Below are 16,114 nucleotides of genomic sequence, written 5' to 3' on the forward strand. Positions count from 1 at the left end.
CCATTTTAGCTCCTCCTTCAATCTCTCCAGCTGCTTCTGCAAAAGCCTGATGAGGGGAATGACCTGACTCAGGCTGGCAGTGTCTGAACTGACTTCACGTGTGGTAAGTTCAAAGGGTTGCAGAACCTTGCACAACGTTGAAATCATTCTCCACTGCGCTTGAGTCAGGTGCATTCCCCCTCCTTTGCCTATATCGTAGGCAGGTGTATAGGCTTGAATGGCCTTTTGCTGCTCCTCCATCCTCTGAAGCATATAGAGGGTTGAACTCCACCTCATTAGCACCTGTTGCTTCAGCTGATGGCAGGGCATGTTCAGGAGTGTTTGCTGGTGCTCCAGTCTTCGGCACGCGGTGGCTGAATGCCGAAAGTGGCCCGCAATTCTTCGGGGCACCGACAGCATCTCTTGCACGCCCCTGTCGTTTTAAAAAAAAATCTGCACCACCAAATTCATTGTATGTTCAAAACATGGGACATGCTGGAATTTGCCCACATGTAATGCATGCACAATATTGGTGGCGTTGTCCGATATCACAAATCCCCAGGAGAGTCCAATTGGGGTGAGCCAATCTGCGATGATGTTCCTCAGTTTCTGTAAGAGGTTGTCAGCTGTGTGCCTCTTATGGAAAGCGGTGATACAAAGCGTAGCCTGCCTAGGAACGATTTGGCATTTGCGAGATGCTGCTACTGGTGCCGCTGCTGCTGTTGTTGTTGCGGGAGGCAATACATCTACCCAGTGGGCTGTCTATATTATATTGAGCTGAGATTTAGCTGATATTGGGCTATTCAGGCAGAGAACGTAGCCATGTCCTCTCGCTATCTCGACAGTGCACGAGTGAAAATGGCGGCGACGCGTGGCTCTTAATATGGAATCTGAATCTTGCGAGAATCCGACAGTGGGATGATGACGTTTTCCCTGTTCGGGTTTTGCGTGTAAGGCGGGAAGAACCGAGGCTGCCTCGGACCCGTGTAAACCACGTGAAGTTCGGGGGGGTTCGGATCTCTACAAACCGAACCTGCTCATCTCTAGTATACATGCACACAGCATACAAACACACACACAGACTATACATGCACGCAGCATACATACATACACACTGTATACATACATACGTAGTATACATACGCATAGCATACATACACACACAGTTAACATGCATACATACATTAATAGTCTACATGCACACATACACACACACACACACACACACACACTATACATGCATTGCATACACACACACACACACTAAACATGCATATAGCATGCATTGTATACACACACACACTACACATGCCATACATACACACACCATTATAAGTAACTACAGTCTTCCATCCCCATCCCCCCCAGGCAGCCTATTTTCTTACACACCACCGGCCTCTCCTTCAACCCCAACATATCTAACACCCACCTGGAGTCAGTGAGAGTACCAGACACATCCACTGTCTACCCAGTGCCCTCACCGTCACTAGCCTTTTTCTCTTTCACCTCACGTACATTACCTCCTGATCTCCTGAGAGGAGCTGTGTACTGTGCTGTCACTGCAGCTCCCTCTACAGGCACCAAGCAGCAAGTTTCTGTGTGTAAGGATGGAGCTGCTGCAGCCTGTCTGAGTACCTCACACTGTATACACAAAGTAAACAAAAACAAAAAACTATCAGCAGCGCAGATGGATTGGCGGCCGGGGGGGGGGGGTTCTAGGTACTCGGAACCCCCCCTGCGTGCGCGTATAGAGTTTGTAGATGTTATTGTCAATGAGTATAGGGAAGTGAAAAGCTCATGAGTGCTAATAAGAGGGGAGTGTATAATTTAAGGGGCAACATGGGGGGGCAATAATTATAGATGTGCGGCGGACACTTTTCGGGTTTTGGTTTTGGATCTGGATTAGTTTTGCCAAAGCCACCCATTCGGGTTTTGGTTTTGGATCTGGATGCTTTTTGGAAAAAAAACATAAAAACAGATAAAATCACAGAATTTGGGGGTAATTTTGATTCTACGGTATTATTAACCTCAATAACATTAATTTCCACTCATTTCCAGTCTATTCTGAACACCTCACACCACACAATATTGTTTTTAGGCCAAAAGGTTACACCGAGGTCGTTGGATGACCAAGCTAAGTGACACAAGTGAGCGGCACAAACACCTGGCCCATTTAGGAGTGGCACTACAGTGGCAGAGAGGATGGCAGTTTTAAAAACTAGGCCCCAAAGAGTACATAATGCATAGAACAAAAAGAGGTGAAATATGGAATTGTTTTGGAACCTCCAACCCACTCACCCTTATGTTGTTTAAACGGGATATGCACAGTTTAATAAACCCATAATTTTCAGCGACAGGTGGTCCCCCCTGGAAAAAGCTTGCCAAGTTCTCTGAATCATAGCTAGCTACAAACATACAATTAACTTCTTTAATGACTTTTCACATTATGAGAAGAGGTAAGAGGAAGAAGAAAGTGTCAAGAAGGTGATTAAAATTAGAGAGGCACACACAATGAGGAACAACACACAGGCTTTCACCTCCACTCCTAAATTGGTGTGGAACGTAAAGGACTTAATCAAAGCAAATACAAAAAATTACATTACTGGACAAACTGAAAAACTAGGGGCCAGAGCCTCCAAATGTGTACCCCCTTCTCCATGTTCAGGGATTAAGATAATCTCGGATTTAATGCTAGGATGCAAATAAACTGGTGTATACCACAGGATCAAGATTGGATATTTTCCCCTCCATGGTGTCTGGAGACTTATTTAGTGAAAATCTTTTGGTTTTCTTTTTTTCCATTTCTTTATTGCATTTTTATTTACATATTTTGTGGCAGATGCCTTATTTTTGTTTTTCACAGCTCCCAGTTACACGCATGTGAGCATATCTGTGTGTCCCAGTAACACACATGTGAGCATACCCGTGTGTCTTGTTTATTTTTTTTATATTTCATTTTTAAATAAAGCAGCCCCTTATATGTTTTAGCAGCCCCTCCTTAGCCCCCACAGCAGCCCTGGATGGGACAAGTTGAGTTCGGGTGGGTTCGGTACAATACTAAGCAAGACTGTGCAGTGAATTTTTTGTTATTCAGCCCCTGCCCTAGTGCAGTTTACCACTCTATAGTTGAAAATAATTTCATTCATCATTTCATCATTCATCATTTCAAGTAGGACTGTGGGAGGAAGCAATGCTAACCTCTGTGCCCACAGCATGCCTCAGCCTGGCAAGCCAGACATCTTCCTGGCTGTAAGCCACCAAGAGACTCCATACTGGGCCTTATTCAGTAACTGTTTGTGCCTCACAGGAGCTCCTGGCCCATCTAATGCTGCAGTGCAATGGAAAGCTGATGCAATGCAAGATCACTGAATCTCTGTTCTTCTAACACAGCAAGGTCTTGCGATAACTAGAGATGAGCGGATTCGGTTTTACTCGGTTTTACTCGGTTCTCAAAACCGAATCTTATTGGCTATCCAAAACACGTGACATCCGTGAGCCAATAAGATGTCGTTTTGAGAACCGAGTAAAACCGAGTAAAACCGAATCCGCTCATCTCTAGCGATAACCCTACTCAACTCTTAGGAAATGAAGATCCCTGTACAACAAATGCACATCTTCTAAATAAATAATCCCAAAATGTGGAACATCGATAATAAATCAAAATTAAGGTTGACTAATTGGAGCCATTCATTTGAGTGAGTCCCTAAGATGAAATAATTGAGAAGAACCTCTCTCTAATGTTCCGGCAGATAATCTTACTTTTACCTCTCTGTCAGTTGTGCTGGATTATGAATCAGTCTCTTCTGAGTCACACTGACTTTGGGCACAAATGTGGTCTCTCCCCACTTTATTAAAAAACAATTTGTCAAAATAGCAATTTCCATTTCCACCTTTGCGGCTATGTTTTCACAAATCTGTTTGTGATGTTGAAGCTTGTTTCATATCAGCTCTAGGCTTTCATTTAAACCTACGATCAAGTACAGCAGCACCCCTGGAATTATACGGCAGCACCCCTGGGCTTATACAGCATAGGCAGCACCCCTAGGGAATTACAAAGCACAGCCAATGAGAGTCAATAGCACAGCCAATGACAGTCAACAGCACAGCCAATGACAGTCAACAGCACCTCTGGACTTAAACGGCAGTGGGGCAGCACCCCATGACTGATAGGGCAGAGGGACAGCACCCCATATACAGCAGCACCCCTGGAATGATGTAGCAAAGAAAATAAGTGCAAGATAGAATTTTCCTTGGGCCCTCCCACCCACCCATATGTTGTATAAACAGGACATGCACACTTTAACAAACCAATCATTTCAGCGACTGGGTCTGCCACACAACTGTGGCTGAAATGATTGGTTTGTTTGGGCCCCCACCAAAAAAGAAGCAATTAATCCGTCCTTGCACAAACTGGCTCTACAGAGGCAAGATGTCATCCTCATCCTCAGATTCCCACCCCCCCCCCCTTTAGTGTTTATATCCTCATCCTCACAGAGAAATAATATTCAAACAAATTACATAATTTAGGTGTCTGCTTACACTATTAATCAAAGTTTCTGAACTTGACAATGGGGGTAATTCAGACCTGATCGCTAGGGCGCATGTTTTGCATGCTTGTGATCAGGTAGTCACCACCTACAGGTGGGGGGGGGGTTTGCTGTGCAGGTGTGCATTCCTATGTGCAGAGAGCTTCACAAACAAAAATTTCTGCAGTCTCTACACAGCCCAGGACTTTCTCAGCCGCTGTGATGATCGGGGTCAGAGCTGACGTCAGAAACCCTCCTTCCAAATGCCTGGATCCTCCTGCGTTTTTCCGGACACTCCTCTAAAACAGTCAGTTGCCACCCACAAACGGCTTCTACCTGTCAGTCACCTTGCGCTTGCCCGTTGGATCGCTTTTTTCGCACCATCACGTCACTGCCCGGCGCTCCCCGTCACTGTGGACCGATGCGCCTGCGCATTGTGGTGCATATGCATGCGCAGTTCAGACCTGATCGCAGGCTGTATGAAAATGCAGCCTAGCGATCAGGTCTGAATTACTCCCAATGACTTATGGTGAATGCGCTGCAGGTGACGTATAAGGGAGGATGTTCCTAGGTTGTTAACATCCTTACTCTTACTTATTATGGATTGACAAAGGCAAGAGATGGTTTGACACCTGTTGTCTGGATTTGTGGAGAAATAATTCCACACACCCAAGAGGTGGCTTTTTTGGTATTTGACATGACAATGGGATTTTTCATCCCATAGCCAACAACTGTCTCCACTGGTGCCTTATTCAAACAAACCACATCACCATCAGAATCCTCATTGTCAACATCCTCCTCAATGCCAGCTACACCCATATCCTCCTCATCCTGGTGTACTTATACAGTGACATCCTCAATCTCAATATCAGCAACTGGACTGTGGTGCTCCTACCAGCACTTGCAGAGGGCGTGCAAATGGTGGTAGGAGCCTCCTCTTCCCATACAGTGTTGTGAAGGTCAGGCCTAGACATCGCAACCACAGACAGTGCCAGCACCCCTGTATTTTCACAACACCCCTGTAATTTTACAGCATACACGATAGGGCCAGTTTACATTTATTTTCACTGCACCCCTGTATTTTACAGCATACAGGGCCAGTGTACTTTTATTTTAATAGCAGCACCCCTGTATTTTTACAGCATACAGGGCCAGTGTACTTCTATTTTAACAGCAGCACCCCTGTATTTTTACAGCATACAAGACAGGGCCAGTGTACATTTATTTTCACTGTACCCCAGATTTTTTACAACATACAAGACAGGGCCAGTGTACATTTATTTTCACAGCACCCCAGATTTTTTACAGCATATACGACCGGGCCAGTGTACTTTTATTTTCACTGCACCACAGATTTTTTTTTCTCAGCATTCAAGAAAGAGCCAGTGTACATTTATTTTCACTTCACCACAGATTTTTATACAGCATACAAGACAGGGCCAGTGTACTGTACATTTATCTTCACTGCACCCCACATTTTTTACAGCATACAAGACAGGGCCAGTGTACATTTATTTTCACTGCACCCCAGATTTTTTACAGCATTCAAGACAGGACCAGTGTACATTTATTTTAACAGCAACCCAGAATTTTTACAACCAGCACCCCTGTGTTTTCACACCATACAGGAGGACAGTGCCCCTGCCCCCTGTACAACACAGTGACAGCCATGACAGCAACACCCATATACAGCTGCAGCACCCCTAACAGCACATGAAACACCAGTGACAGCCAAGACCGCACCCCTAACAGCACAGGTACACCACAGTGACAGGAGCAGCACCCCTACAGAGCACACACTGACCCCTCCCGACGCCACCACCCACAGAGAGACAGAAGTCTGTCTCCCTCACTCCAAGTTCGGAGTGAAAATGGAGCTGTTTATATGGAATCCAAAGCCCGTGAGAATCCGACCGCGGGATGATGGCATTTTGCCTCGTTCTGGTTTCCGAGTCTGGTGGGAAATCCCAAGCCAGATTCGGAAACTGGCTCAGAACGAGATGTTCAGGGGGGTTCGGTTCTCTGAGAACCAAACCCGCTCATCTCTAATAATAATAATAATAATAATAATAATAATAATAATATATATATATTATATTATAACCCTAGGTGTGACCCTAACCACAACTGAACTTTAACCTGAACTATAATTGCAGCCTCAGGCTAACCCAAACCCAAATTTCAACTGGATGTTAACCCTATAATCCTGTGTCAACATTCTCACTGTCAACATACACAGTGTTGAGATTTTGACACATCGACATGCCAGTGTCAACACTCTGAATGATGGCATTTTGATTGATGACAGTGTGACTGCATACTGATGGTAAATCATCCCAATAAACAATATGTAATTTTTTATGTAGAATTTCACTTATTGGGTATGGTAAATAGCTATATGCTGTATAAGAGAATGAACAATAGCATACAGTATTATCTTTCACAGAATAAATCTACTGAAAATTACTGTACATGGCAATAGATATTACCTCTGAGTATACTGCGCAAAAGTCATAAACATTCATATTTCATCAGTTTTCGAAGATGATCTAATACCAGAAATACCCATCAAAGGATGCTGAAATAATACATTCTGGGGGATTCTGTATTCCTTCTAGATGTGATAAGTGATTCAACTGATGCTAGGCTTGAGTATCCTTATCCTTCTAGCCTAGTGGCTTCCAACATCCCAGGCAAGGGCATAGCTACCATAGGTGCAGGCAGTGCATGGGGCCCATAGCTGAGAAGGGCCCACTTTCCCTATCAAAGTTACATGTGTTATATACATTTTTCACTATTGGGTGGTACTTAGGGGTTCTTTCAAACTTTTTCCTTGGAGCCTGCAATATATCTAGGTATGCCCCTGGATCTGCTCATTGTAGTGTGTGATAAAATAAACTGGAGGGAATTTTAATGTTATATAATATGAATCGGGCACTGTAATGAGACGTCAATATGAACAGGGAGCACTATATATCATAATGTGAATTGGGGGTACTGTGCGGCATAATGTGTACTGGCAGCTCTGAAATGTGACATAGGGTGAACTTAAGCACCACTCTGATTCATAAAAGAAACTAGGACACTTCTATGGGACATAACATTAAACAAGGCTCTACTATGGTTCAGAAAATGAACTAGGGCATTATAATAGGGCATAAAATTATCAACTGCTGCAGAGAAGTGTCCTCTAGAAGAATTGGGACGGGGAGCCCTTCAAAATATTGCTATTAGGCCCACAAAGTTCTGGCTAAACCACTGATCCCAGGTCTATTACTGTACTTTCCATTACTGTACTTTCCATTTGACAAGGGTACTGCTTCTCATTAACAAGAATCAGGCCCTATAATGATATCAAAATACAACATGTAGGGGATTGGAACATACATTTCACAAGGTGGCTTTATGTAGGGTTCTTAGGAAGTTTTAGAGTTGCAAAGTTTTGTAAAAATTACGTTGTTAAAACCTTTTTCTTGCAGAAAAGGTTTCTCTACATTCATACTAGATAAAGTAATATACGCGCTCCCTAAGTAATGTTGAAGCAGCTTTCAATATCAAAAGGAATTTATTCTAAATGGAATAAAAATAAGAGCACTAGTAAGAAAGGGGAAGCATTCGATGTCTCGGCTGTCGGGATCCCGGCGCTCAGCATACTGGTGCCGGGATACCGACAACTGTTCTCCCTCTTGGGGTGTCCACGACACCCCTGGAGGCAGAATAAATAGCGTGGCAAGCCTGCAAGGGGCTCTTTTGCACTCGCCCCACTGCCAGCATTCCGGCGTCGGGATCCCAGCTTCGGTATGCTGGGCTTCGGGATCCCGACCGCCAGGATATCGTAGTACACCCGTAAGAACGTTATATATGTAAAAACAATTAAGTCTGACTTTACATAACTTGCTCTTTTGAGTTACACTATGTACATTGTAGTATGTATGTGGTTAGCAGTGACCATGTGTAATGGCTCATTCCAGTTTGCATTTTATGTTATACTTCTGTTGTTTCAGTTCCCTTTGGCTTTTATGGGGTGTCCGGAGTCCACCCTCAAGGGTGGGTGGTTGGGGGGGAGTAATGTCATGAGCCACAGCAGTGGTTCATTCCTGCTTTGCATTATATTAATGTATTTAATGTTATATTTCTGTTTGCATGCCAAGGATTTCTCTTGTACTTGTTTAGAATACTGTTGCAGGCCGCCCATGGTGAGTCTGTTTAACTGCAGCTTGTTTCCTGTGCTGTCTCACCTGGCAGATAATTAGGCCATTATAAGGTGAGTCTGTGTAACTGCAGCCTGTCTCTTGTATGTGTGGCCTGGGCTGTCTCACCTGTCAGTTAATTAGGCCATTACCTTGTGCCTGGCTTTCAGCCATCCTGATTGAGGTGTGTTTCCTTTATTACCCAGCCTGCCCTGCATCTGGGGCCAGTGACAGAAGGTTTTTGCTCCTCTATGTGCTTATGCCTGGTCCTTGTCCTGTGGAATGTTGTCTTGGACTTCTGCAGTTGGAGCCACTGCATGGTTTAGAGTTCCCGGTCCGGTCTAAATCTTGTGTGTTCTGACCTGCCAGAGTGTGAAGCACATTTTCCGCCTGACCTGAGTTCCTGTTTGTTCATGTGAGACCTTGCCTGGAAGAAGTATCAGACAGCTTTGGTTGTTCCTGCCTTGTCTTGCTCTGTCTAGCCTAGTCTGGAATCCAGGAGTCTCTTGCAGCTAAGTGTTCTTGTTTATGCTTCGCTTAGCTCTGTCTAGATTAGGAACTCATTGCTTTATTTTTTATTATTACATCCTGTGCATTGTTGTGCGGAAATATACTGTTCGGTTGCTTAAAACCTCTCAGGGCATTGTTGCCCCACAGTTGGTATTCTTTCCCGTAGGTAGTCCTGCAGGGTTTAATTAGCTTTCCCCTTACTCACTCGCTGTCTCGGTTGGTGCCTTGTTGCCAAATAAGAACTGGGGGCATCGGAGTCTTGGCGGACCTAATTCGACCCATTCAAATGTGGCTGCTAAAGGCAGAAGTCTAGCTCTGCAGGCACCATCTGACCACTGGGAGGAGTAACGGAGTCAGGGGTAGAGTAGGTGTAGCTACGGTTACTCATTCCCAGCCGCAGCTCCACACATGAGTTCTCCTACTTCCTAGTTGCCATCCAGTATCCAGAGTTCCAGATACTCGTTTCCTAACATTATTACCAGCTCTACAACAAAAAACAAAACTAAACGGAGTTGTTTTCTTTTTTGGACGAATCCAGTTCAGAATCCAGTTCAGAATCCAGCCTTTTGTCTAGTTCAGAATCCAGCCTTGTCTTGTCTAGTTCAGAATCCAGCCTTGTCTTGTCTAGTTCAGAATCCAGCCTTGTCTTGTCTAGTTCAGAAACCAGCCTTGTCTTGTCTAGTTCAGAAACCAGCCTTGTCTTGTCTAGTTCAGAAACCAGCCTTGTCTTGTCTAGTTCAGAATCCAGCCTTGTCTTGTCTAGTTCAGAAACCAGCCTTGTCTTGTCCAGTTCAGAATCCAGCCTTGTCTTGTCTAGTTCAGAATTCAGCCTTGTTTTGTCTAGTTCAGAATTCAGCCTTGTTTTGTCTAGTTCAGAATTCAGCCTTGTCTTGTCTAATTCAGAATTCAGCCTTGTCTTGTCCAGTTCAGAATTCAGCCTTGTCATGTGTAGTTCTAAATCCAACCGTGTCTAATCCAGTCCAGTCTGTCTAGCCTGATATCCTCCTGAGTTTACTATGCAAGCCCTGCAGGCATCTCTCTCAGCCCTGAACTCTGCTTTCAGCGTCCTGAAACCAGAGCGGCTGGAAGTTTTGCAGCAATCCTTAAAGCAACTACAAAATGTTTAAAAGAGAAAATGTTTTAAAGATTTCTGCAGCCCAAGTTCTCAGAAGAGGAGCATCAGCATCTCAGAAACGTAAATTTATACCTATATTGTGGGGGTTCAGGCCACTATCTACAGACCTGTGATCTGCGCAGGCCGCAATGTGGCGACATGTCCTGCCCTCTGGCCAAGTTGAGTCAGGATTCAAGACATATTCCTGTTTCTACTGTGGCAGAGGTACTTGTCATGAAACCCACACAAAAAAGCACTCTGTCCTATCCTCGGACTAGGGAGCCCCATTATAGATTCAGGAATCAAAGGAGAATGTTTCCCTCATCTTTTTACTTTCCTGTTAAATCAGAGTTGCAAACCCCAGTAGGGGAATCTCAGGGTTCAGGAGCAGTGCCTGAATATCAGGGTCCAGGAGAGGCATTGGATATAATGGCTCAGGTGTCAGTCCACGAGGGGGTCTCAGAAGCTGTTACCCCAGGTGGGGACTTGAAAGGCACAACCCCAGAAAGGGTATCTAAAGCCACAGCTCCAGGAGGGAACTCAAGAAGCACTACCCTAGAAGGGGTCTTTGAAGCAGTATCCCTGGGTGGGGTCTCAAGAAGCACAGTCCCAGAGAGGTGTTAGATGGTCCAACCCAGAGAGGGAGTCCGATGGTCCGGTCCCAGAGAGGGAGTCCGATGGTCCGGTCCCAGAGAGGGAGTCCGATGGTCCGGTCCCAGAGAGGGAGTCCGATGGTCCAATCCCAGACAGGGAGTCCGAAGGTCCGTTCTTTATGAGAAACTCAGATGTTCCGGTCCCAGAGAGGGAGTCCGATAGTCCGGTCTTTGTGAGAAACTTCGATGTGCCGGTCCCAGCAAGAGAGGCCGACGTTCCGGTCCCAGCAAGAGAGGCCGACGTTCCGGTCCCAGCGAGAGAGGCTGACGATCCGGTCCCAGTGAGAGAGGCCGATGAGCCGGTCCGGGCAAGGGGGTCCGAGGTGACGACCCCAGGAATAGACTTGAATGCCACTGCCCCAGAGGGGTTCCTGAAGGCCACTGCCCCAGAGGGTTTCCCAAAGGCCACTGCCCCAGAGGGTTTCCCAAAGGCTACTGCCCCAGAGGGTTTCCCAAAGGCTACTGCCCCAGAGGGGTTCCCGAAGGTCACTGCCCCAGAGGGTTTCCCGAAGGCCACTGCCCCAGAGGGTTTCCCGAAGGCCACTGCCCCTGATGAGTTTCAGAATGTCACAGCCTCGACTAAGGTCTGTAGTGACCTTGTCCCAGTAATGCACTCCAGTCAGTCAGATGGGAATGAAGCGGATCCTGACTCTTTATATGATATCTCTACATCTATAGTCTTTGATGGGGACTTAGTCCAATTTCTTGCGCTCACCAAACACTATGTCACCATTATGCAGTCTAGACCATCTTTGGGCATCACTTCGGAGAAGTTTGTGCTCTATCTGATTTATTCCTTTAGAGGGGAGCCTCTTGAATAGGCATCCAACTCAATTATAACCGAAGATCCTATTCTTCAGAATGCCCGGGCATTCAGTGATGCTGTTATTAATAAATATGCTCCCAAAGAAAATGGTTCAGGTTCCTCTAAGTCACTTGTCTTATCTGCTGAGAGTCCACCGAAACTATAAAGATGACACATCAATCTCAGCCTATTGTATTGACTGTGGGATGTGCTGTTCTATCTTCTTCTAGCAGTAATCTCAATCATGCTCAGGGGATAAAGAAGAAGAAAAAGAAGAAATAATTGCTGAAACTTGCCTTGTTTTAAAAAGAAAATTCTTGTCTTGTTGTGTTCAGTGGCCACGGTCAAGGGGGAGGGGGGGGGGCACTGTTACAAGCTGTAGCCACAGCTTGCTTCTGTCTTCCTGCCATTGTCTGTTTGTACCAGCATGTCAGGTTTTTGTTACTGTATCTCTTGTTTTGGAAAACCTGGTTGTTTGGGTCCTTTGACCCCCTCCTCCAGGTGGGGTACTGTTATGAGCCGCTGCAGTGGGTCATTCCTGTTTGCATTTTGTTTATGTATTTTATGTTATACTTCTGTTGTTTCAGTTCCCCTTGGCATTTATGGGGTGTCCGGAGTCCACCGTCAAGGGGAATGGTACTGTTATAAGCCACAGCAGTGGTTCATTCCTGTTTTGCATTCTATTCATGTATTTTATGTTATATTTCTGTTTCCATACGAGATTTGTCATGTACTTGTTTAGAATACTGTTGCAGGCTGCCCTTTGTGAGTCTGTGTAACTGCAGCCTGTCTCTTGTATGTGTGGCCTGGGCTGTCTCACCTGTCAGTTAATTAGGCCATTACCTTGTGCCTGACTTTCAGCCATCCTGATTGAGGTGTGTTTCCTTTATTACCCAGCCTGCCCTGCATTTGGGGCCGGTGATAGAAGGTTTTTGCTCCTCTATGTGCTTATGCCTGGTCCTTGTCCTGTGGAATGTTGTCTTGGACTTCTGCAGTTGGAGCCACTACATGGTTTGAAGTTCCCGGTTCGGTCTGAATCTTGTGTGTTCTGTCCTGCCAGAGTGTGAAGCACATTTCCCTTATGACCTGAGTTCCTGATTGTTCATGTGAGACCTTGCCTGGAAGAAGTATCAGACAGTTTTGGTTGTTCCTGCCTTAGAAACATAGAATTTGACGACAGATAAGAACCACCTGGCCCATCTAGTCTGCCTTTGTCTTGCTCTGTCTAGCCTAGTCTGGAATCCAGGAGTCATTTGCAGCTAAGTGTTCTTGTTTATGCTTCGCTTAGCTCTGTCTAGATTAGGAACTCATTGCTTTATTATTTATTATTACATCCTGTGCATTGTTGTACATAAATATACTGTTCGATTGCTTAAAACCTCTCAGGGCATTGTTGCCCCACAGTTTATATTCTTTCCTGTAGGTAGTCTTGCAGGGTTTAGTTAGCTTTCCCCTTACTCACTCTCAGTCTCGGTTGGTGCCTTGTTACCAAATAACCTGGGGGCATCGGACTCTGGGCGGACCTAATTCGCCCATTCAAACACGGTTGCTAAAGGCAGAAGTCTAGCTCTGCAGGCACCATCTGACCACTGGGAGGAGTAACGGAGTCAGGGGTAGAATAGGCGTTGCTGCGGTCATTCATAACTGGCCGCAGCTTCACCCGTGATTACTGGAACTCCGCAGTTGTCACCCATTACGCAGAGTTCCAGGTACTCAGTTCATAACATTGTACTCAGTTCATAACAGTTTACACACTTTTTGATTATGTAACTGATTCGCCCACCACCACCTGCATCCGGTGTATGTCCAGCGCAATGTTCCTAGATTACCCTAAGCCTGAAACTATAGGTGGGGCAAAAGGGTGATAATAAATGACACATTCTGACATATGGAGCTCCAGATTTGTATATTGTCACTTTTTCTTGCAGGAATCTCTGGTGATTGGAAGAATTTGTTTACAGTAGCCCAGAGCGAGTATTTTGACAAACTTTATCAGGAGAAGATGAAAGACATCAATACAACTTTTTATTGGGAGAAACTATAATCGAGTCATTCTAAATAAAATGTGTATTAACATTAAAACTGTTAAATATTAATCACACATCATATTGCATTGCAACCACATCGTATGTATCTGCCTGATTAAAACAAATGTTTTCACATTAGGGGGGTAATTCAGACCTGATCGCTGCTGTGCATTTTCACACAGCAGGAGATCAGGTCTAAACTGGGCATGCATATGCACCGCAATGCGCAGGCACGGTGGGGAGCGCCGGGCAGTGACGGGATGGTGCGAAAAATCTCATCGCACCGGCGAGTGCAAGGAGATTGACAGGAAGAGGGCGTGTGGGTGGCAACTGACCATTTTTGAGGAGTGTCCAAAAAAACGCAAAAGGGACCAGGCGTTTGGAGGGAGGGTTTCCGACGTCAGCTCCGGCCCCGATCATCGCACTGAAAGAGTAATTCCTGGGCTGCACAGAGACTGCAGAAAATTAGTTTGTGCAGTCTCTCCAACACATTCGAATGCACACATACACAGGGATTTCCCCCTCCCCTGTAAAAAACGCATCCTAGTGATCAGGTCTGAATTAACCCATAGGTCTGAAATCTGGGAGTTTGTTGTTTTAGTAGCCAAGGCAAAGACCTCCAAACATCACATGACTCAAGGTGGGATGTACTAATCACAAAAATGCAGCGAAAGCTCACTAAATGCCAGAAATACATATGGCTTGTTACATACTAGGGAGGCCAATCCCAGACCTTTTTTTTTTTCTATCCCGGGTATCTGGATTGAAAAATTATTAATCTCGGGATTCCCGGGATACCCGGGATTGGGTTGAAGATTTTAAATTGAAAATCTTCAGTAACCACTCCCCCCCCCTCCTTCCCGGACCCGCCCAGCCCACAGAACTACTCACCATCCTCTGGGAGTGCGGTCGGGTACATTTCCTGAAGGCGGTGGGTGTCGAAGTGCGGTCCAGGCAACGTGGGAGTCTGGAGTCAGACTGCGCAGTGTGACCTATGACTTCACGTCAAGTTGTGCAGTGCGCACAGCTGGGGGTGGGGGAACCGGTTGAAGGGAGCTGAGCAGCGTCTGAGTCTCCTGAGAACGCTCAACGCTGTCCGGCATTAAAATAACCTGGGGGTTTTCTAATCCCGAAATCCCAGGGACTGGATACTCCAATCCCGGAATTTAATCCAAGACAATTTTAGGCCTAAATCCCGGGATCCCGCTGATCCCGGTCCCGGGATTGGCCACCCTATTACATACATTATATCGGATCAGGAGTCATGGGTGTAAATCACTTAACCTTACACTCTAAAGTAAATTTAGACACTGACACATAGAATTTGGCAGAGAAACTGTTAACTATTTATTGACTGCAGATATGATTATTACTTTAATGATGTACTGTCTGGCTGATTCTTGGTCATCCTTTCTTTGCCACAATCTACAATGCACAAACACAACTAACAACGGGCTTTGCAGGTGGATACCACCAAGAGTGCACCAACAAAAGATATCCAGTATAACATTTGTTCTGTCCAATTTTCCATCAGCCCAAGACCTTAATCTCCAATACAGAGAAACCTGCCACTGAAGCTGGTTTTAAATGGGTGTGTTCCAACATCCAGAAGCAAGAGGCTAATATACAACACACATTGTTTCCAAAATTACCCATACCGGTACTTGGTAAGCAGAGTCCCGTCCATAGGCATGAGCCATGAGCCAGGAACATCCAGGTGCAACTACGCATAATGCCTATCCAGAATAACAGGGCAGAGTCACGGGTCCATTGACGGGCCCAACGAAAAGCACCTAGTTTTGTTGGTCTTTAACCTTAATATTCTACAGAGGACCAACCTCTCACCCATGAGTACATCCAATTGGAACGTAGTAGCATCCACCCATTTGGAAAATGCCACAAGCTCTAAAACCTGCAAGGCCCCATGAAATGCCAAGGAAAAAGCTACTTGTAACAGAACCTCACTTTACCAAGAAACCACCACCCCTTGAACTGCCTCTAAGACAGATGGGAGCAGATGCGCATCCACAGGTCTCCTGCGGTTAGCTACTGGCTAAAAGACCTGAGCACAACCCTTTAAAGCCTTCATATTCAGAAAACCGTTAGTAAGGTAAGGAATGCTCCTCAACTTACAATAAAACAATGGGCCTAATTCAGACCTGATTGCTACTCAACAAATTTGCAGAGGTTTGCGATCAGATAGTCGCCACCCAGACTGAAAACCACCCCGTGCAAGTCTGCGTACACCTTGCAAAAATGTCTGCGAACACCGGTCAGCTGCAAATCCATTTGCAACTCACTCACCATCAA

General features: G+C 45.5%; 1 protein-coding gene across 2 annotated transcripts in view; it reads left to right on the top strand.

Moving 5' to 3' along the window:
- Window positions 1-13,859, top strand: part of LOC134965074 (sulfotransferase 2B1-like) — a 207,533-nt gene extending 193,674 nt beyond the window's left edge. For both annotated transcript variants that reach the window (XM_063941636.1, XM_063941637.1), the window contains one exon: window positions 13,706-13,859. In XM_063941636.1, the coding sequence (XP_063797706.1) occupies window positions 13,706-13,821 (116 nt within the window). In that variant the 3' untranslated portion in view covers window positions 13,822-13,859. The remainder of the gene's footprint in view (window positions 1-13,705) is intronic.
- Window positions 13,860-16,114: the final 2,255 nt, after the last annotated feature.

Source organism: Pseudophryne corroboree, chromosome 10, assembly GCF_028390025.1.
Source record: "Pseudophryne corroboree isolate aPseCor3 chromosome 10, aPseCor3.hap2, whole genome shotgun sequence".
Lineage (NCBI taxonomy): Eukaryota > Metazoa > Chordata > Amphibia > Anura > Myobatrachidae > Pseudophryne > Pseudophryne corroboree.